The 22,145-nt window shown below is 48.1% G+C and overlaps 2 protein-coding genes across 4 annotated transcripts in view; both read left to right on the forward strand.

Moving 5' to 3' along the window:
- ATRAID (all-trans retinoic acid induced differentiation factor) lies at window positions 1-5,118 on the forward strand. 2 transcript variants are annotated; one of them, XM_010371246.2, is made up of 7 exons: window positions 1-435; window positions 1,140-1,261; window positions 3,293-3,364; window positions 3,446-3,517; window positions 3,605-3,726; window positions 4,485-4,582; window positions 4,806-5,118. In XM_010371246.2, exons 1-7 carry the CDS (start codon window positions 172-174, stop codon window positions 4,908-4,910), a joined length of 855 nt encoding a protein of 284 aa, XP_010369548.2. In that variant the 5' UTR covers window positions 1-171; the 3' UTR covers window positions 4,911-5,118. The 2 variants fall into 2 exon arrangements, with proteins under 2 accessions (XP_010369548.2, XP_010369549.2); XM_010371247.2 differs by having other exon boundaries at window positions 28-372.
- A 121-nt stretch (window positions 5,119-5,239) lies between these two features.
- CAD (carbamoyl-phosphate synthetase 2, aspartate transcarbamylase, and dihydroorotase) overlaps window positions 5,240-22,145 on the forward strand; it is a 28,184-nt gene continuing 11,278 nt past the window's right edge. The window contains exons 1-18 of one of the 2 annotated variants that reach the window (XM_030920687.1): window positions 5,240-5,587; window positions 5,831-5,970; window positions 9,805-9,934; window positions 10,773-10,915; window positions 11,098-11,239; window positions 11,433-11,604; window positions 12,124-12,309; window positions 12,469-12,581; window positions 12,889-13,034; window positions 13,289-13,420; window positions 13,556-13,789; window positions 14,233-14,454; window positions 14,659-14,847; window positions 15,109-15,233; window positions 15,416-15,546; window positions 20,919-21,031; window positions 21,431-21,675; window positions 21,898-22,144. In XM_030920687.1, the coding sequence (XP_030776547.1) occupies window positions 5,506-5,587; window positions 5,831-5,970; window positions 9,805-9,934; window positions 10,773-10,915; window positions 11,098-11,239; window positions 11,433-11,604; window positions 12,124-12,309; window positions 12,469-12,581; window positions 12,889-13,034; window positions 13,289-13,420; window positions 13,556-13,789; window positions 14,233-14,454; window positions 14,659-14,847; window positions 15,109-15,233; window positions 15,416-15,546; window positions 20,919-21,031; window positions 21,431-21,675; window positions 21,898-22,144 (2,892 nt within the window). In that variant the 5' untranslated portion in view covers window positions 5,240-5,505. The remainder of the gene's footprint in view (window positions 5,588-5,830; window positions 5,971-9,804; window positions 9,935-10,772; window positions 10,916-11,097; window positions 11,240-11,432; window positions 11,605-12,123; window positions 12,310-12,468; window positions 12,582-12,888; window positions 13,035-13,288; window positions 13,421-13,555; window positions 13,790-14,232; window positions 14,455-14,658; window positions 14,848-15,108; window positions 15,234-15,415; window positions 15,547-20,918; window positions 21,032-21,430; window positions 21,676-21,897; window position 22,145) is intronic. The other variant, XM_010371241.2, reaches the window with a different exon arrangement.

The following is a 22,145-nucleotide window of genomic DNA, read 5'->3' on the forward strand; positions in this document are numbered from 1 at the left end:
GAGGGACCCGAGTGTCTGCGAAGGCGCGACCTTGGCTTCCGGACGCGGGGAACACCGGGCTGAGGGAGCATGCAGTCGGCTCCGGGAACCCGCGCGGCGAGGGGGGTCGCCTTCACTAAAGGGGAAGAGGAATAGGGGGCGGCTAGTGTCCCCGAAAGAGGGCTGGGGCGCATGAAGACCAGCGCAGAGCTCCGCGAGCAGGAGAAACCCCCAGCCAGCCCCAGGGCGACTCGACCGGGTCGCTTAGGCCACACCCGGGGAAGAGGGCCTGACGCGCTGCGGGGCGGGGCCGCGGGGCCGGGTCGCGTGAGAACCGGGGAACTAAGGGAGCGGAAAATGGCGCATCACGGCCCGGGTAGACTTACAACTCTGGTGCGCTGGGCTGCCGCCCTGCTCCTCGCTCTGGGCGTGGGAAGGGCTCTGGCGCTACCCGAGGTACAGAAGCAAGTTTGAGGTCGGGCTGAAGCAGGGTCGCTGGCCAGCCGTGCGTCTCGCTCGTCCGCGGCTCCCCCTTCCCCTCGGCCGGCCTGCGGCTCTGATTTCGTCCCTGACCCTTTCCGACCCTGCCCAGCCGGGTCCTGTTCCCGAGTACTCACGTCGTGCAGGCCTTCGGCGCCCCCGTCCTGCCGACTTGCAAAGATCTGTGAAACTTGATCTCGTCCCTTAATTTTTGAGTAACTTTAAGTTCTACAGAAGGGTCCTCTGGCTCTTGTGCAAGCTCTCTACGCCCGAACACCATATATCGTGCAGTGGTAGGGCTGTACTTTCTTTTGTAATGCTTGATGAGTTATTTACCTACCTCCGGTCCTTTTACACCGGGCCAAACTGGGACTTGAGAAGTCTCCGCAGAGAGCATAATAAATATGTTTGAATAGTGATCTTCAGAGATGAGGACCTTCCCTGGCTGATGTCTGGTACTGAAAGTGTCTGGGGAGCTGATTCGGCGCCGGACTCTAGGGGAAGACATGGCATCTCCTAGCCTAGCCTGTTACAAGGGTAGGACACGAGCCATTTATCCATTTATCGGCCCCATGTTAGAGGAATTCTGGAAACGTGTACTGGCAGTTAATTCTTGATGGTCGTTTGTTCTTTTCTTGGCTTTTCTTTCTGGAGTTCTAATGTTTCTTTCTCTTCTGCAGATATGTACTCAATGTCCAGGGAGTGTGCAAAATTTGTCAAAAGTGGCCCTTTATTGTAAAACGACACGAGAACTAATGCTGCATGCCCGTTGCTGCCTGAATCAGAAGGGCACCATCTTGGGGTGAGGGGAAGACATCCCTAGATACTGGATACAGGCCATTCCTTAGCCTGGCTGCTTTTCTACCTTTATATTATTTTAAGAATCCACCTATTATGGTTTCAGCTGTAACCATCACGCAGATGTCTACCAAAACTAGATCTCTTTAGTGTCTTTTTACCTTTCCACACTCCAGGTACACGTGAGTACCTGTAGCTTCCTATTAAGCATTTCCTACTGAGTGCACCCTAACTTCAAACTCAAAATGTTATGTTTTACTTCCATTCTCTTCTTTCCTTCATCTACCTAAATACCTCTCTATATTAAGCTTTCAGAAAACCGACATTTTCCAATATCACTCTCGCTTTAATACTGTAGTTAGTAACTTGCTCTCAGGACAAAATTCAAACCATTAACTACCATACACTAGTCCCAACCCCCTTTTCCAACATTATTTCCAATTACTTGTCCACTCAAACCTCCATAAAGGTCTGCACCAGCCAGATTTGCCTACCCTCAATGGCATTCCATCTTTGTTCAGGCCTCTCTCCATACCTGAAATTGCCTTCCTCCACCAAATTAGGACATATCCATCCTTCATTTCCAACATCTTTTGTGAATATTTCCTACTACTAAGTTCCAGAGTAATACCTTTTTTTAATTATTATTTATTCATTTTTTTGAGATGGCGTTTCGCTTTTGTTGCCCAGACTGGAGTGCAATGGCGTGATCTCGGCTCACTGCACCCTCTGCTTCCTGGGTTCAAGCGATTCAGTAATACCTTCTTAAAAAACTTTCTGTAATCTTTAGTATCCACTCAAATATATTTATACACTATCCTGTGGTTTCTTTTATATTGTAATGTTTACAGTGCTTTTATTTTGGGCAGTGGTCTTGTTCCTCTAACTACATTGTAAGCCACTCAGAGGCTAAGATACTGTGTTACATATTTTTTAACATTCTCCCAGTGTTTGCAGTTTGTAGGGACTCAGTAAATATTTGCAGAATAAAGGAATGGATAGCAGTAGATATTGAAGAAAAAAAATAATGTGGCATGATCCTTAATGTCCTGCAGTTTACAACCAATCTGTGGTAGAAAATACATGTGGAAAAAACTTTCATTTATGTGACTTGCTTTTTTTTTTTTAATTTAAAGGCTCTCTGTGGATCTGAAAATCATAGTATGAGATTCACTAATGTAGACAGGAAACACAGATTTCTCCCAATAGATGCATAACCGATTAGAACAGTGCTGGCCAATAGAACTTTCTGTGATTATGAAAATGTTCTGGGCCGGGTGTGGTGGTTCACGCCTGTAATCCCAGCATTTTGGGAGCCAAGGCAGGCGGATCATGAGGTCAGGAGTTCGAGACTAACGTGACCAACATGGTGAAACCCCGTCTCTACTAAAAATACAAAAATTAGCCAGGCATGGTGGCGCATGCCTGTAATCCCAGCTACTCAGGAGGCTGAGGCAGGAGAATTGCTTGAACCTGGGAATCAGGTTGCAGGGAGCCGAGATCATGCCACTGTACTGTAGCTTGGGCAACAGAGCAAGACTCTGTCTGAAAAAAGAAAAAAGAAAATGTTCCATACTACTGTACTACTACTAACCAGTACAGTAGCTACTAATGTGGTTATTCCATTTGCACTTGAAATATGGCTAGTGCAAATGAGACACTGAATTTTTAGGTTAAATTAATTTTTCTCTATAGAGTGAGGGTCTCACTCATATTGCCCAGGCTGGTCTCAAATTCCTAGGTTCAAGTGATCCTCCCCGCTTGGCCTCCCTAAGTGCTGGGATTACAGGAGTGAGCCACTACACCCAGCCTAAGGTACATTAATTTAAATTTAAGTAGTTACATGTGGCAAGTGGTGATTCTATTGGATAATGCAGAATTAAAACGTCTACTACAGCTCCTAGTGTGTGACTCTGAACACAGCTGTGTTCAATTATTATTAGCTGAAAAGGGGGTTGTGTAGTAAAATACAAACCGTGCTGTGGCTGAGGAAAAAGAGGAACACACAGTTATATTGATTACTTTATTTCCTCAGGCTGGATCTCCAGAACTGTTCTCTGGAGGACCCTGGTCCAAACTTTCATCAGGCACATACCACTGTCATCATGTAAGTAGTTAGGTGCCTCCCACCCAAAAGGCTAATATAGTGTAGGTTGATGGGAAAGTGCTAACATTGTGTGCTTTGCAGAGACCTGCAAGCAAACCCCCTCAAAGGTGACTTGGCCAACACCTTCCATGGCTTTACTCAGCTCCAGACTCTGTGAGTAAGGGTATGGGGAAGAGAATCAAAGAAGGGTAATGCTGTGAGTTGAGCAACTTTGCATGTTATGACCACATTTCTTTTTAGGATATTGCCACAAGATGTCAGCTGTCCTGGAGGAATTAATGCCTGGAATACTATCACCTCTTATATAGACAACCAAATCTGTCAAGGGCAAAAGAACCTTTGCAATAACACTGGGGACCCAGGTATGCTGTCTTACCTCCAAACTTCTGGGAATTGTCTTTTCTCCCTTGTATTTTCCACTTTAGATCAGAAAGACAAAGTTACTTAAGTGCCTTTCATTCAGAGTTCTGGGGCTCTAACCCCTTTGAAAGAAAAGATCTTAAGATATACTATTTGTCTCACGCGTGTCCGTGTAAAGAGACCACTAAACAGGCTCGTGTGAGCAACAAGGCTTTATTTCACCTGGGTGCAGACTCACAGGGCTGAGTCTGAAAAGAGTCAGCAAAGGGTGGTGGATTATCATTAGTTCTTACAGGTTTTGGGATAGGTGGTGGAGTTAGGAGCAATGTTTTGCGGGCAGGGGATGGATCTCACAAAGTACATTCTCAAGGGTGGGGAGAATTACAAATAACCTTCCTAAGGGTCGGGGAGATTACAAAGAACCTTCTTAAGGGTGGGGGAGATTCCAAAGTACACTGATCAGTTACGGTGGGGCAGAAACAAATCAATGGTGGAATATCGTCAGTTAAGGCTATTTTCACTTCTGTGGATCTTCAGTTGCTTCAGGCCATCTGGATGTTTATGTGCAGGTCACAGGGGATATGATGGCTTAGCTTGGGCTCAGAGGCCTGACATCATTGTTACTGTTTTTATCTGTAATCTTCTTTCCTCTTCCTTTATCCTAGCAATGATTGAGAGACTCGAAGTTGAAACAGATATTTGAGAAATATGCCTAATGAGTTGTATGCAGTGATGTTCTCTCTTTCTCTCTGGCCCACAGAAATGTGTCCTGAGAATGGATCTTGTGTACCTGATGGTCCAGGTCTTTTGCAGTGTGTTTGTGCTGATGGTTTCCACGGATACAAGTGTATGCGCCAGGTGAGGAATTAGGCCTTGTAACTAGGGATACAAGGAATGCATAGAGCAAGTCTTCTCAGAAAGGAGATCCACAAGACGAGGAGCTAATACAGATTACCTATAGGGGGAAAACTATAGAATTGCCCTAGACGAGGTGATAGGTATATTAGGAAAGAATTAGGTGTTAGGATGTGGCCCTCCGTGTAACGTTGTATGGGGATGTTTTTTGGTCTGTTGTTCACAGGGCTCGTTCTCACTGCTTATGTTCTTTGGGATTCTGGGATCCACCACTCTATCCATCTCCATTCTGCTTTGGGGGACCCAACGCCGAAAAGCCAAGACTTCATGAACCACATAGGTCTTACCATTGACCTAAGATTGATCTGATATCTTAGCCCAGCCAGGGAGCTCTGCTTCCTAGAAAGGCATCTTTGGCCAGTGGATTCACCTCAAGGTTGAGACCGCCATTGGAAGATGAAAAATTGCACTCACCTGGTGTAGACAAATACCAGTTCCCAATTGTGTTGTTGCCTATAATAAACACTTTTTTCTCTCTCTCTCGCTTTCTTTTTAAGGAAAGGCGCCCTGCCTTTACGTGTTTCTTGCTTGGGGTGGGAGGGACTGCTTTAGGGCAGCCGGTTTTTTCAGGTTTCCCCTGGTTTTGCAGTGCGGAGACCACGAGGGCTCACTCCCCGTGGCTCCTCCCACCCCGCCCCTTACGTGCCCGACACCGCCCCTCACGCCGCTTGTGCCCGCGTCGCCGCAGCCTCTGCCGCCGCCAAACGCGCCCGAGGCTCCTGCGCTGCCGCGCCCGGCTTCTCTCCAGCGCCGCGCGCCGTTAGCCACGTGGACCGACTCCGGCGCGCCGTCCTCACGTGGTTCCAGTGGAGTTTGCAGTCCTTCCCGCTTCTCCGTACTCGCCCCCGCCTCTGAGCTCCCTTCCCATGGCGGCCCTAGTGTTGGAGGACGGGTCGGTCCTGCGGGGCCAGCCCTTTGGGGCCGCCGTGTCGACTGCCGGGGAAGTGGGTAAGCAATCCCGGTTAGGCTGCAGACCTTATCCCACGCTCTGATGCGCCTCTCCGCCCAACCTTCCCCGTTCAGACCCCGCCATTTTCCCGCCAGCAAACCCCCTCCCCCCATTCGGTGCCCATGGGCCCCAGCGCCGTAAACCCCTCGCGACCAAGGCAGCCTCCACTGGGGTGTGCTCATCGCGCTGGGAGTGTTCCGAAGGGTGCCCTGCCGGAGCCCAGCCCTGCCTCTTTCTTGCAGTGTTTCAAACCGGCATGGTCGGCTACCCTGAGGCCCTCACTGACCCCTCCTACAAGGCACAGATCTTGGTGCTCACGTATCCTCTGATCGGCAACTATGGCATCCCCCCAGATGAAATGGATGAGTTCGGTCTCTGCAAGGTAGCCACACCCAGTGCTTTCTCTACATTCCTTTCAAATCAGTAATTGTTAACTATTAGTGAAGTAGAAGACGTTGACACCCCGCTGGGCATCGTGCAGAAAACATACCCACTGAAGTAATAAGTCAAGGACTGAGACCACTACTAACTGTAGTTAGGCAGGGATTGTTAAGTAAGTACCTTGGGAGGCACAGAGTGTTGGAGGCCTCAGAGGGAAAAGCTACCGCCTTTGTTAAGGGCATCAAGGCTCTAGGCATAGTTGAAAGCATTCTGTGTGTAGTGAAGGCGTGGATCAAGGAATGTGAAAGAGGTGTAAGGGAAACAGCCTTGTCCAATTTGTTAGGAATGCAGAAGTCATGAGAAAAAAGCCTGCAGATAAGTTAGATACAGTAGGCATGGAGGGACTTGAAGCCAAAGCAGAGTCAGCTTAATTTGGTAAAGGATCCATTGAAGGTTTTTTTTAGCAGCAGAGTCAGATGGGAGCAGTGCTTTTTAGGACTACATAAATCAGTGGAAAGAGACTGGAAATTAGGGTCACATTCTTCGCAGTGACAGTGAGTGCCAGTTTACCTACAAAACCAGTGGTATTATCATTTTCTAGACCTACTGACATGGCCTCGCCTGATTTTCTGCTTTTCAGTTGTGTTCTTACCTCTAGATGAGAAAACTGAGTTTCTTCCTACATTGAGATTTCCCCTAATCCTTCACCTCTGAAATTTGGAAACTAAGTTGCCCTCTGACAGTTCAAGCATTAAAAAAACCCAACATATAGTAATTAATAGAGGAAGTCAATCTGGCCTAGAGTAGTAGTTCTCAAAATTTGTTTGGCCTCGTTGCAGGTGTCTAAGCCTTTAATTCTTAATTTGCCTTCCCAGCCACCCTGACACTGGGGAAAGAGAGGAGCTCCAGATAGAGGACATACATACTGTTCTTCCTGGAAAGGAATGTATGGGTTCATCCCAAACCTATAAATACACTGCATTCTAGTTGATAGTGCAATATCTTGTGAATTTGGTTAACCTATGTCAGTCATCACCTTTGTCAACTCTAGGCACACTGACAAAATTTGAGTTTATAAACTGCAAAATTGAGGCCCTATTAGTACCAGGATGGGAAAGGCCTCTTGGAGCAACTCACACATATAAATGGATTACTCCACCTGGCCAGGGAGGGTTCTGAGGATCCAGATCCCTGGACAGTTTCAGAATGCAGGTTCCTTTAACTCTTCATCACCCAGCTGAATGCAGTTTAAATATGCTGATTCCTCCCACTTAAACTTTCTGTTTCTGTGTAGCTATTAAACGCTTACCTATTGAGTAACATGTTTTTGTTTTTGTTTTTTTTTGGGGGGGGACAAGGTCTCACTTTGTCACCCAGGCTGGAGTGCAGTGGCATAATCATGGCTCACTGCAGCCTCTGTCGCCTGAGCTCAAGCAGTCCTCCCACCTCAACCCCCCAAGTAGCTGGGACTACAGGCACCTGCCACCATGGCTGGTTACTTTTTTTGTATTTTTTGTAGAGACCGGGTTTTGTCACATTGCCTAGGCTGGTATATTATCTTTTTTTATTTAATTTTTTTAATTTGTATTTTGTTTTGAGATAGAGTTTTGCTCTTGTTGCCCAGATTGGAGTGCAATGGCGCAATCTCGGCTCACTGCAACCTCCGCCTCCCGGGTTCAAGCTGTTCTCCTCCCTCAACCTCCTGAGTAGCTGGGATTACAGGCGTGGGACACCACGCCCAGCTTATTTTGTATTTTTATTAGAGACAGGGTTTCTCCATGTTGATCAGGCTGGTCTTGAACTCCTGACCTCAGGTGATCCACCCACCTTGGCCTCCCAAAGTGCTGGGATTACAGGTGTGAGCCACCATGCCCCGCCTTTTTAAAAAATAATCCCAAATGGGCGGCCGGGCGCGGTGGCTCAAGCCTGTAATCCCAGCACTTTGGGAGGCCAAGACGGGCGGATCACGAGGTCAGGAGATCGAGACCATCCTGGCTAACACGGTGAAACCCCGTCTCTACTAAAAACTACAAAAAACTAGCCGGGCGAGGTAGCGGCGCCTGTAGTCCCAGCTACCCGGGAGGCTGAGGCAGGAGAATGGCGTGAACCCGGGAGGCGGAGCTTGCAGTGAGCTGAGATCCGGCCACAGCACTCCAGCCCGGGTGACAGAGCGAGACTCCGTCTCAAAAAAAAAAAAAAAAAAAAAAAGGCCGGGCGCGGTGGCTCAAGCCTGTAATCCCAGCACTTTGGGAGGCCGAGACGGGCGGATCACGAGGTCAGGAGATCGAGACCGTCCTGGCTAATACGGTGAAACCCTGTCTCTACTTAAAAATACAAAAAACTAGCCGGGCGAGGTGGCGGCGCCTGTAGTCCCAGCTACCCGGGAGGCTGAGGCAGGAGAATGGCGTAAACCCGGGAGGCGGAGCTTGCAGTGAGCTGAGATCTGGCCACTGCCCTCCAGCCTGGGTGGCAGAGGGAGACTCGTCTCAAAAAAAAAAAAAAAAAAAAAAAAAAAAAAAAAAAAAAAAAAAAAAAAAAAAATAATCCCAAATGAAGTTTGGGGGGCATGCTTAGTTTTGTGCCCTGAACCTTTGTTTTTCATTTGGTAATGTATTTTGTACCTCCCTATCTTACTCAGTTTTTAATCACACTATATAATTAATATTTATATGGGTGTTACCTTGTTTTCTGGCTCCCTACATCAGAAATAAACATCATGAAGACAGGAACCTCATCTTTTTTTGTTCATTGCTCTTTTCTCAGCATCTTCTGCAATGCCTGCACCTCAATAAATGTCTGACTGACACCATGTGCCTTGCTGTTGAGTTCTGTTTCGTGACAAAGACACATACATATTCATAATACCATGTAAATAGCAAGCGAGGAAATAAAGTATTAAGAGAGCTCTAAGATGGAGGCATAAGCTGTATTGGGTGAGTGGGAGGGGCTTCACAGAGAAGGGATTTGTGATTTCAGTTTTAGATAAAGGAAGAAAGAGGCAGGGCGTGTAGCTCATGACTTGTAATCCCAGCACTGGGAGGCTGAGGTGGGACGATCACTTGAGCCTAGGAATTTGAGAGCAACCTGGCACCATGGTGAGATCCTGTCACTACAAAAAATTCAAAAAATTAGCCAGGTGCGATGATCCACGCCTGTTTTCCCAGCTACTCAGGAGTCTGAGGTGGGAGAATCACTTGAGCCCAGGACATTGAGGCTGCAGTGAACCGCATGTTTGCACCACTGCGCTCTGCGCTCCAGCCTGGATAACAGCAAGACCCTGTCTCAAAAAGGAAAAAAGGAATGGCTAGGTGTGGTGGCTCACTCCTGTAATCCCAGCACTTTGGGAGGTGGAGGCGGGCAGATCACAAGATCAGGGGATCTGAGACCGTCCTGGCTGACATGGTGAAACAGCCGTCTCTATTAAAAATACAAAAAATTAGCCGGGCATGGTGGTGGGCGCCTGTAGTCCCACCTATTCGGGAGGCTGAAACAGGAGAATTGCTTGAATCTGGGAGGCAGAGGTTGCAGTGAACTGAGATCTCACCATTGCACTCCAGCCTGGGTGACAAGTGAGACTCCATCTCAAAAAATAATAATAAATAGAAAGGAAAATGTCATTTTCAGTGATCAACTGGGTACCCTGGGCCTGTGGGTTGTGTTTCATACAGAAGAGAGCATTGTTGGTAAATGGAAATATCTATGCAAAAGCACCAAAAGCTTGGTATATTGAAGGCCATTGAATGTGGCTGAATATAGGGTCTGTGGCCACACAATGGGGAAAATGCTGTAAAAAAATAACTTGGCCTGAGGCTTCTCACAATCTTTCCATCTACAGTGGTTTGAATCCTCAGGCATCCACGTAGCAGGACTGGTGGTGGGAGAGTGCTGTCCTACTCCCAGCCACTGGAGTGCCACCTGCACCCTGCATGAATGGCTGCAGCAGCATGGCATCCCTGGTTTGCAAGGTATGGTGGCAAGCATGGGCATATCTGGGCAGAGCACAGCATGCCTGGATGGAAAGAATCAAGTTTCTGCAGTCTGCTGGGACCTGACTAAGACTGTGATAGTTGGAAGATTTAGATTGGAGTTGGGCTGGGGGAAAGAATTGAACTATCACTCAGAAGGAAAATTTCCAACACAGAAAGGAACTCCCAGCTTCCATAATCGTCAGGTCAGGGCTAATCTTATTTCATCACCACCACTGGATTATTTTGAAGCAAATCTCAGACATCATATCATTTCATCTACAAATAGTTCAACATTATGCAAAAGGAATCTTTAAAAACATGACCATAATAACATCATACACTAAAAAAAGTAATACTTCCCTAATACAAGTGTCCAGACAATGTTTAAAATTCCCCCCAATTTTTTTTTTTTTTTTTTTTTTTTTGCTGTTTATTTGAATCTTGCTGTAAACAGGATTCATGCATTGCATTTGGTTGATAAGTCTCTTAATCTGTGGACCTTGTAAGCTATTTGAAAACAGGTCTTTTTCCTGTATCTAGTATCCCATAGTCTGCACTTACTTGGTTACATTCCTGTAGTGTTACTTAGTGTATTTTTTTCCCTTGATATTATTTTCTATAAATGGATATATTTAGAGTTGTCCAATTCCGATGTGATATTTTTGGCAGGAATACTTCATGGTAGTATACTTCTGTTACAATAGCCCAGGATTTTGATGCACATAGAACAGCTGTGTGTGACTAGGGCTCTGGAATGGAAGTGCTTCTGGAAGTCTGACCTCACAGATGACTGAGTTGGGGGCGTGTGATCCCTAAGACTGTGCTATTTTGACAGGAGTAGACACTCGGGAGCTGACCAAGAAGTTGCGGGAACAAGGGTCTCTGCTGGGGAAGCTGGTCCAGAATGGAACAGAACCTTCATCCCTGCCATTCTTGGACCCCAATGCCCGCCCCCTGGTACCAGAGGTCTCCATTAAGGTACAGAGGTAGAGTGGGAGAGTGTTGCAAGCTCTAGCACAGTAGTTATATTCTGCCCACAACTGGGGGGTAAACATAGGAGAGAATCAAAGGAGGCTTTGAAGGTAGGAGTTGGTGCAGGCATATCTTATACCCACTGAGCACAGCTGCTAACTGTTGCCCTTTATTCCTTTATTTCTCAGACTCCACGGGTATTCAATACAGGGGGTGCCCCTCGGATCCTTGCTTTGGACTGTGGCCTCAAGTATAATCAGATCCGATGCCTCTGCCAGCGTGGGGCTGAGGTCACTGTGGTACCCTGGGACCATGCACTAGACAGCCAAGGTGAGTAGCTGGGGCCTGTTCAGGGCCTCAGACAAACAGCTTGGGTGGAAGATCTATCCCTTGGTCCAATGAGTATGAGTTGCAGTGAAGAAGATAGACATTGGGACTTACACTCTCATGGGTTGAGGGGCCACAGATGTGCCTCCTGTAATTGAAATACTGATTTTGATGTCATCTTTTCTGCCCACTCCAGAGTATGAGGGTCTCTTCTTAAGTAATGGGCCTGGTGACCCTGCCTCCTATCCCAGTGTCGTATCCACGCTGAGCCGTGTTTTATCTGAGCCTAATCCTCGACCTGTCTTTGGGATCTGCCTGGGACACCAGCTATTGGCCTTAGCCATTGGGGCCAAGACTTACAAGATGAGGTGGGACTTGTGGGGAGCAGAAGGGGCCCATACTTGTGGCATGAAGGGTGGGGTGTCTCAGGAATTAGAAGAGAGTTGGCGTTTATTCATGTTGAAATAGGAGCGGGAGGTTGCAGGTGAGGTGGCTCATGCCTGTAATCCCAGCACTTTGGGAGGCCAAGGTGGGCGGATCACCTGAGGTCAGGAGTTCAAGACCAGCCTAGCCAACATGGTGAAACCCTGTCTCTACTGAAAATATAAAAATTGGCCGGATTACAGGCATGCGCCTGTAATCCCAGCTACTCTGGAGGCTGAAACAGGAGAATCGCTTGAACCTGGGAGGTGGAGGTTGCAGTGAGCAGAGATTGTGCCATTGCCCTCCAGCCTGGGCAACAGTGGGAGACTCTGTCTCAAAAAACAAAAAAAAAAAACAAACAGGAGCGGGGCTACTGAGAACAGGAGATCAGTGAGAGCTGGGATAGGTTCAGTAGTGAAGAGAGGGTGAGCGAGGCCTGTGACTCAGCATGCTTCTACCTCCAGATATGGGAACCGAGGCCATAACCAGCCCTGCTTGTTGGTGGGCTCTGGGCGCTGCTTTCTGACATCCCAGAACCATGGGTTTGCTGTGGAGACAGACTCACTGCCAGCAGACTGGGCTCCTCTCTTCACCAACGCCAATGATGGTTCCAATGAAGGCATTGTGCACAACAGCTTGCCCTTCTTCAGGTGAGCCTGGTTGACTAGGTCTTTGCAACTTTGAAGCCCTGTGGGCCTTGATGATGGAAAAGTAAAGCACGGCAGTCCTCTTTCCCACTACCCACCTCCGAGGTTGCCAGTGTCATGCCAGGGACCATGATGGCTTTCATGATGCAATCTCTTTAACAGTGTCCAGTTTCACCCAGAGCACCAAGCTGGCCCTTCAGATATGGAACTGCTTTTCGATATATTTCTGGAAACTGTGAAAGAGGCCACAGCTGGGAATCCTGGGGGCCAGACAGGTAAGATCCTGAGTATAACTGGGTTGTGGACCTAAGAACAGGGTTGGCTCCAGGATGGGCATAAGGTAGACATGCCCTGGGCAACTCCTAGATGTCTAGGAGGTTAAGGGGATTGGGGGTGGGTGGCAGCCAACCCAAGATACCGTTTAAGCTTCTGTTGAAAGCAACTCCAGTGTCCTGGATTCTGGTCCTCCCTCTGCTACTCATTAGATGCGTAATTTGCTCTGGACTCTTCTGAAAGTGAGGGAACTAATCCAGTTGACCTCTTGGGTCCAGCTCAGCTCCATGACCTTCTTTGCTTCCACAGTTAGAGAGCGGCTGACTGAGCGCCTCTGTCCCCCTGGGATTCCCACTCCCAGCTCTGGGCTTCCACCACCAGGAAAGGTTCTGATCCTGGGCTCGGGGGGCCTCTCCATTGGCCAAGCTGGAGAGTTTGACTACTCGGGCTCTCAGGTGAGGCATGCCCCTCCCCACCCTTCTGGGTGTGTGACCCTCAAGAATGGAAAGAGTCTTAAGGAGAATGGCTGAGGTTGTAGGGAGGAAATGAATCAGATTTGGGGAATGTACAGAGAGATGTGGTAAGAAATAGAAGTCAATTATTAGGGGCCAAGAGTACAGGGAGGGAAAGAAGAGTAGAATGCTGCCCTAAGGCCGTTTGCAATCTTGCTTCTTCAGCAGAGGCTGAGATGCCATTCTTGTCCTTTTAGGCAATTAAGGCCCTGAAGGAGGAAAACATCCAGACATTGCTGATCAACCCCAATATTGCCACAGTGCAGACCTCCCAGGGGCTGGCCGACAAGGTCTATTTTCTTCCTATAACACCTCACTATGTAACCCAGGTATGACTGGGGCAAGGCTGGAATGAAAAGAGGACTGGGCAGGGGGCCCAGTGGTCACTCTGCATTATTAAACTTCTTTGATTGCCTCTCTACCCACAAGGTTCTGATGCCTGTAACTCCCCTCTATGTCCTCAGGTGATACGTAATGAACGCCCTGATGGTGTGTTACTGACTTTTGGGGGCCAGACTGCTCTGAACTGTGGTGTAGAGCTGACCAAGGCTGGGGTGCTGGCTCAGTATGGGGTCCGGGTCCTGGGCACACCAGTGGAGACCATTGAGCTGACTGAGGATCGACGGGCCTTTGCTGCCAGAATGGCAGAGATCGGAGAGCATGTGGCCCCCAGCGAGGCAGCAAATTCTCTTGAACAGGTTAGAGGGGTGTTTGGGTAAAGGAAGAACGGTGGTGTTTTCTTTGGTAGTGTTATTTACTTTTTTTTTGAGACAGAGTTTCACTCTTGTTGCCCAGGCTGGAGTACAGTGGTGCGATCTCGGCTCACTGCAACTTCCGCCTCCCGGATTCAAGCAGCTCTTCTGCCTCAGGCTCCTGAGTAGCTGGGATTACAGGCATGCGCCACCGTGCCTGGCTAATTTCGTATTTTTAGTAGAGATAGGGTTTCTCCATGTTGGTCAGGCTGGTCTCGAACTCCTGACCTCAGGTGATCCACCCCCCTCGGCCTCCCAAAGTGCTGGGATTATAGGCGTGAGCTACTGTGCCCGGCTGTGTTATTTTCTTATATCGGTTTTTCTGTGGGTCAGGCACACCTTGGGCAGCGGGAAATAACCTGTTTGTTCATCTCTTCCATTCCTTGCAGGCCCAGGCAGCCGCTGAACGGCTGGGGTACCCTGTGCTGGTGCGTGGAGGCTTTGCCCTGGGTGGCCTGGGCTCTGGCTTTGCCTCTAACAGGGAGGAGCTCTCTGCTGTCGTGGCCCAAGCTTTTGCCCGTACCAGCCAAGTGCTAGTAGACAAGTCTCTGAAGGGATGGAAGGAGATTGAGTACGAGGTGGTGAGAGATGCCTATGGAAACTGTGTCACGGTGAGTGAATGGGGGAAGGGTGGGAGTCGTGTCAGGCAGGATGAGCTTTTGGAAGAGCAGAGTCCTGGGCCAAGGTCTTTGAGAGTTCTATGTCCCTCAGACCCAGGTTAGGTGCAGCCCCAGAGGTAACAGGACCCTGGAGTGCAGCCTTCTGCCTCTCCTGACTCTGCTTGGCAGTGACCTCCATGGCACCCTCCTTCACAGGTGTGTAACATGGAGAACTTGGACCCACTGGGCATCCACACCGGTGAGTCCATAGTGGTGGCCCCTAGCCAGACACTGAATGACAGGGAGTACCAGCTCCTGAGGCAGACGGCTATCAAGGTGACCCAGCAACTGGGAATTGTTGGGGAGTGCAATGTGCAGTATGCCTTGAACCCTGAGTCTGAGCAGGTAAGCTTTAGGCCCTGGAGCTGATAGTGTGGTTGTTACCCCCTCTGCTTGCATAATTTTTGGCACTTGAAGTTGAGGTCTTTTGGCCTTACAGTCCCTGGAGTAGAAGCTGGAATCTCCTTTACTAGGGTTGGGCCTTAGGGAGGGTGCTTTTGCTAGCCATCCCTCTGGAGAGGGCTTATTTTCTCTCCTTTCTGAGACCTCTGCTAGACAGGGGCTTCTAGGCCGGTGACTTTTTTTCTTTATTCTCCTTCTTTGCAGTATTATATCATTGAAGTGAATGCCAGGCTCTCTCGCAGCTCTGCCCTGGCCAGTAAGGCCACAGGTTATCCACTGGCTTACGTGGCAGCCAAGCTAGCATTGGGCATCCCTTTGCCTGAGCTCAGGTACGAGGATAAGGGAGAAATCACAGTGGGGAAGTGGGTCGGGGGCTGAAGAAAATATTGATGGCACAGGAAATACGAAAAGGACATTGGCCTATATTTGTGGGAATGGAGAGAGCTATCTGGAAGCTCACCCTTTATATTTCCTTCACTGTCCTTCTGGCACCCCACCTGCTGGACCCCAGGAACTCTGTGACAGGGGGCACAGCAGCCTTTGAACCCAGCCTGGATTATTGTGTGGTGAAGATTCCTCGATGGGACCTTAGCAAGTTCCTGCGAGTCAGCACAAAGATCGGGAGCTGCATGAAGAGCGTTGGTGAGACTCATTCCTTGGGCACCCCCATGGGGCCCCCCATGACCAGTAATCTCAAATGTCTGAGTTCCCTGGCGTGGTCTTTTAGCTCCTATAGGAGCAGGTGATTGAGACATTTCAAACTAAGATTATAGTCCTCGTCAGGAGTGGGGGAGGCATCTGGAAATCTGTGCTGGAATACAGAATCTCCGGGGTAGGTGCAAGCCACCAGACTCTCTCATCTCATTTTTACAGTATCTCCTCCTCTGGCACTTTCTGCTTTGGCCACTAAATGACATTTTTTTTAGTATGATGTTTACATCAAAGCAGGACATCATAGACCTTTTTGGTAACAAGGAAATTTATTAGTGAATGATGAATGGCTGTAACATTACCCAGCAGTGGCAGAGCATATTGGAATTGAGTTAGTATGTTTCTTTGTGGTATCCCTTTAGTTGCTTAAGACCATACTCTAACACATTTCAACCAAAACAAAAATATACATGTACCAGACACAGTGCCACCAGCGTGATGGCTAAGAGCATTTTGTGAGCCGGGCGCGGTGGCTCAAGCCTGTAATCCCAGCACTTTGGGAGGCCAAGATGGGCGGATCACGAGGTCAGGAGATCGAGACCATCCTGGCTAACACGGTGAAACCCCGTCTCTATTAAAAACTACAAAAAACTAGCCGGGCGAGGTGGCGGCGCCTGTAGTCCCAGCTACCCGGGAGGCTGAGGCAGGAGAATGGCGTGAACCCGGGAGGTGGAGCTTGCAGTGAGCTGAGATCTGGCCACAGCACTCCAGCCTGGGTGACAGAGCGAGACTCCGTCTCAAAAAAAAAAAAAAAAAAGAGCATTTTGTGGTGCTCCAGCTTTCCATTTAGAGCAGTAGTGGCCTTTAAACAAGTAAGTCTAAGCTCAGATATTATTTCAGAATCTTTAGAAATTCTGCAAGACTGCCAATTTGTTCCTTCTGGAGATGAATCTCTGTTATATGAAAATTAGAATAAACATGGGAATGAAGCCATAATTAAATTGTGGCAAAAAGAAGTGGATTAAAAATAGGCCAATGAAAGATTGGTTCCTAGATGAGACATTTAATTGTTTTGTATGTATTCAAGTATTCTTGGAATGTGGTCTTTGATAACTTTTTGTAACTTTTATTATACAAGAAAGTAAGAAACATGAATCATGGAAAACAAGAAAAGATAGTTTAACCAAAGAACAATAGTCACCTGTAATCTTGCCTTACAGACAGAGATTGATTAATTTGGCCATGTGTCTATGACTGCATACGTTTCTAGGCATATGTGTATGCATGTGTTAGGTTTCTCTTTTTTAACAAATCTCAAAATAAAAGGTCTTATAACCACAGTTACAAAGAAATTGAACAAAATCAGTCACAATCTGCTTTCTTAACACTGCTGTTAGCATCGTAGTGTTCTTAAAACTTTTTTAAAGAAACGTAAATGTTAGGATTGTAAATATAAAAATACAGTTGGTAAGAAATACTTAAGCCCCTAGAGTAAATGGTCAGAGGAGATGAACAAAACTTTACAGAAGAAGAAATCAATAAGCAAACCTAGAGAAAAGACGGTTCCTGTCATTAGTAAATAGAAATCTAGTTAAATGAGATACTGTTTATGCCCCCTTCTTAGAAGGTTGGTTAAACTTTGTATTATAAAGCACAGACTTCTGTAAAGTTATTTGTACTTATCAAAGGCTGTAAAATTTGTGTTACCTATTGCCTCTACATTTCTAGAAATTTATCCTAAGGAGATTATCCAAAACAGAAAACATCATACCCAGTCCAGTCACGGTGGCTGTAATTAATCCCAGCACTTTGGAAAGCTCAGGTGGGAGAATTGCTTGAGCCCACGAATTCAAGGTTGCAGTGAGCTGTGACTGTACCACTGCACTCCAGCCTGGGTGACAGGGTCTTTTTTGTTTTTGTTTGAAACGGAGTTTCGCTCTTGTTGCCCAGACTGGAGTGCAATGGTGTGATCTCAGCTCACCACAACCTCCGCCTCCCGGGTTCAAGCGATTCTCCTGTCTCAGCCTCCCGAGTCACTGAGATTACAAGCATGTGCCACTATGCGTGGCTAATTTTGTATTTTTAATAGAGACAGGGTTTCTCCCTGTTGGTCAGGCTGGTCTTGAATGCCCATGCTCAGGTTGATCCGCCCACCTCGGCCTCCCAGAGTGCTGGGATTACAGGCATGAACCACTGTGCCTGGTCGAGACCCTGTCTCTTTTATCTTTTTTTTTTTTTTTTTTTTGAGACGAAATCTTGCTCTGTCGCCCAGGCTGGAGTGCAGTGGCACGATCTTGGCTCACTGCAAGCTCCACCTCCTGGGTTCACGCCATTCTCCTGCCTCAGCGTCCTGAGTAGCTGGGACTACAGGCGTCCGTCACCATGCCTGGCTAATTTTTTGTATTTTTAGTAGAGACAGGATTTCACCATGTTAGCCAGGATGGTCTCGATCTCCTGACCTTATAATCCGCCCGCCTCAGCCTCCCAAAGTGCTGGAATTACAGGCGTGAGCCACCGCGCCTGGCTTTTTTTTCTTTTTCCTTTTAGACGGAATCTTCCTCTGTCACCAGGCAGGAGTGCAGTGGCGCGATCTCAGCTCACTGCAACCTCCGCCTCCCGGGTTAAAGTGATTCTCCTGCCTCAGCCTCCTGAGTAGCTAGGACTACAGGAACGCACCACCATGGCCAGCGAATTTTTGTATTTTTAGTAGAGACAGGGTTTCACCACATTGATGGTTTTGATCTCTTGATCTCGTGATCTGCCCGCCTTGGCCTCTCAAAGTACTGGGATTACAGGCATGTGCCACCATGCCCAGACAACCCTGTCTGTTTAAAAAAGAAAGAAAGAAAACATCACAGCCTAACTTATAATTATGAAAACTTTTTTTTTTAAATACAGAGTTTTATTCTGTCAGGGTGGAGTGCACTGGCATGATTGTAGCTTACTGCTGCTTGCATCTCCTAGGCTTAAGTAATTTCCCACCCCATCCTCCTGAGGAGTGAGACTACAGGTGTACACCACCACACCCTGCTAATTTTTTTTTTTTTTTTTGTAGAGAGGGAGGTCTCACTATGTTGTGCAAGCTGGTCTCAATCTGCCTCAAGTGATCCTTCTGCCTCAGCCTCCCAAAGTGTTGGATTACAGATGTGAGCCACCAGGACTGCCTAATTGTGAACTCTTAAAAGCTAAATGGGCCAAGTGCAGTGGCTCACGCCTGTAATCCCAGCACTTTGGGAGGCTGAGGTGGGCATATTCTGAGGTCAGGAGTTTGAGACCAGCCTGGCCAATATGGTGAAACCCCATCTCTAAAAAATATACAAAAGTTAGCCAGGCATGGTGGCACGCACCTGTAGTCCCAGCTACTCAGGAGTCTGAGGCAGGAGAATCGCTTGAACCTGGGAGGCAGAGGTTGCAGTGAGCCGAGATTGCACCACTAACTCCAGCCTGGGTGACACAGTGAGACTACGTCTCAGGAAAAAAAAAAAAAAAAAAGGCTAAATGTCCTTCAGTTAGCAGTTAAATTACGGCAAATCATACAAGAATTAAGTTGGTGCTGGCTGGGCGCAGTGGTGCATGCCTATAATCCCAGCACTTTGGGAGGCCGAGACGGGTGGATCACCTGAGGTCAGGAGTTCGAGACCAGCCTGGCCGACATGGTGAAACCGTGTCTCTACTAAAAATACAAAAATTAGCTGGGCATGGTGGTGGGTGCCTGTAATCCCAGTTATTTGGGAGGTTGAGGCAGGAGAATCACTTGAACCCAGGAGGCGTTACACTGAGCTGAGATCACCATTGCACTTCAGCCGGGGTGACAAGAGCGAAACTCCATCTCATAAAAGAATTAAGTTGGTGTTTATGAGGCCACGTGGCAATGTGGGAAAATGTATGATGAAAAAACAAAGGATGGAAATTATATGTATGCTGTGATCATATGTAAAATATACCTATGAAGGGCCCGGCACCGCTCACGCCTGTAATCCCAGCATTTTGGGAGGCCGAAGCGGGTGGATCACGAGGTCAGGAGTTCGAGACCAGTTTGTCCAACATGGTGAAATCCCGTCTCTACTAAAAATACAAAAATTAGCTGGGCGTAGTGACATGCACCTGTAATCCCAGCTACTCAGGAGGCTGAGGCAGAAGAATCGCTTGAACCCGGGAGGCAGAGGTTGCAGTGAGTTGAGACTGCGCCATTGCATTCCAGCCTGGGCAACAAGAGTGAAACTCCATCTTACAAAAAAAAAAAAAAAAAAAAAACCTACGAAGAAAAGTCCAGAAAGAGAAACTCTAAAATGATGGTTGTAAATGTGATTTACTTTGCGTGGATGAGTAGTAGGACTCATCTTCCTATTGTCTACACTTTTTTAAAAAGTTTTAAAGAATTCCAGATGGTCGGCCAGGCGCGGTGGCTCAAGCCTGTAATCCCAGCACTTTGGGAGGCCGAGACGGGCAGATCACGAGGTCAGGAGATCGAGACCATCCTGGCTAACCCGGTAAAGCCCCGTCTCTACTAAAAAGTACAAAAAACTAGCTGGGCGAGGTGGCGGGCACCTGTAGTCCCAGCCACTTGGGAGGCTGAGGCAGGAGAATGGCGTAAACCTGGGAGGCGGAGCTTGCAGTGAGCTGAGATCCGGCCACTGCACTCCAGCCTGGGCGACAGAGCAAGACTCTGTCTCAAAAAAAAAAGGAATTCCAGATGGTGTTATCGTTATGTGAATAAATCAAGCCCAATAACTGGACAGCTATCAGTGGTTTGGGCCACTGTGATAAACTTCCAGTATCCAGTATATGGGGTATGTTCCAGTATCCCCATGCCCGTTTTAGGCATATTGATTCCGTATTCATTGATAAGCACAAAACCTGAGCTTATCCATGAAAATGGCTGTAAGTTAAGATTTCTTTTCTTGTTTTGTTTTGTTTTGTATGAGAGGGAGTCTCGCTTTGTTCCCCAGGCTGGAGTGCAGTGGCGCGATCTCTGTTCACTGCAAGCTCTGCCTCCCAGGTTCACACCATTCTGCCACAGCTTCCCGAGTAGCTGGGACTACAGGGGCCCACCACCATGCCCGGCTAATTTCTTTGTGTTTTCAATAGATACGGGGTTTCACTATGTTAGCCAGGATGGTCTCGATCTCCTGACCTTGTGATCCGCCCGCCTTGGCCTCCCAAAGTGCTGGGATTACAGGCGGGAGCCACCGCGCCCAGCCATTAAGATTTCTTAATCGTGAAACACCATGAATCCCACCATCATGTGACTTGCCTTGGGAATCTCCCAGAGTCTTGACTATAAACCATAGGCATTATGGGCAGTGCCCTCCTTCCACCCTTTCCACCTCCACACCTTCAGTCCTTCCATTCTGTTCTTCCAGGTGAAGTCATGGGCATTGGGCGTTCATTTGAGGAGGCCTTCCAGAAGGCCCTGCGCATGGTGGATGAGAACTGTGTGGGCTTTGATCACACAGTGAAACCAGTCAGCGATGAGGTAAGTTGTTCCCCTCCCCTGGTAACACCCCTAAGATAGACCCTGCTTCTCATTGCTCCCAGACCACGAGCTTGTTACCAGTAACACTAGCAGCAGTCATCATTGGACATTTGCTTTGTTTTCACTTTGCTGAGAATTTTGAGATGTCTCATTATCATGCAAGGATGTATTACTAGACTTGTTTTTACAGATGAGGAAACTGAGACTTAGGTTCTAGAAATTACTCAAAGCCACATAGCCAGTGAGAGGTAGACCCAGGATTGGTATCCAGGTTTTTGCAATTACACATCCTGTGCTCTGGTGTACAGTTTCCCCTTCCTGAGACAGTGGTAGCTACGCATGCTCAGGCTTTTAGATGGGCTGGCAGTAGCTTCCCTCTGTCTACCCCCTTTCTATCAGGAGTTGGAGACTCCAACAGATAAGCGGATTTTTGTGGTGGCAGCTGCTCTGTGGTCTGGTTATTCGGTGGACCGCCTGTATGAGCTCACACGCATCGACCGCTGGTTCCTGCACCGAATGAAGCATATCATCACACATGCCCAGCTGCTAGAACAACACCGTGGACAGCCTTTGTCCCCAGACCTGCTGCAACAGGCCAAGTGTCTTGGCTTCTCAGACAAGCAGATTGCCCTTGCAGTTCTGAGGTCAGAGGTGGCAATGAGAGCTTCCAGCTGAGAAATGTGGGGCAGAACCTTTGTATCAGTGAGGGACCCTTGGGAGGGAGGAAGGAGAGTGTGGGGAGCTTTAGAGGCTTCTGACCTTGGTTCCAAGGACATTTTTTCTCATCCCTGCCCTGGGGTCTCAACCCTCTATCAGTCTGTACCCTACTCCCTGGACCTGTGTTTCAGACCCTTCTTCTATTTTAGCACAGAGCTGGCTGTTCGCAAGCTGCGTCAAGAACTGGGGATCTGTCCAGCGGTGAAACAGATTGACACAGTTGCAGCTGAATGGCCAGCCCAGACAAATTACCTGTACCTAACATACTGGGGCACCACCCACGACCTCACCTTTCGAACACCTCATGTCTTAGTCCTTGGCTCTGGCGTCTACCGTATTGGCTCCAGCGTTGAATTTGACTGGTGTGCTGTAGGCTGCATCCAGCAGCTCCGAAAGG

The sequence above is a fragment of the Rhinopithecus roxellana genome, chromosome 17 (assembly GCF_007565055.1).
Source record: "Rhinopithecus roxellana isolate Shanxi Qingling chromosome 17, ASM756505v1, whole genome shotgun sequence".
In the NCBI taxonomy this organism is placed as follows: Eukaryota; Metazoa; Chordata; class Mammalia; order Primates; family Cercopithecidae; genus Rhinopithecus; species Rhinopithecus roxellana.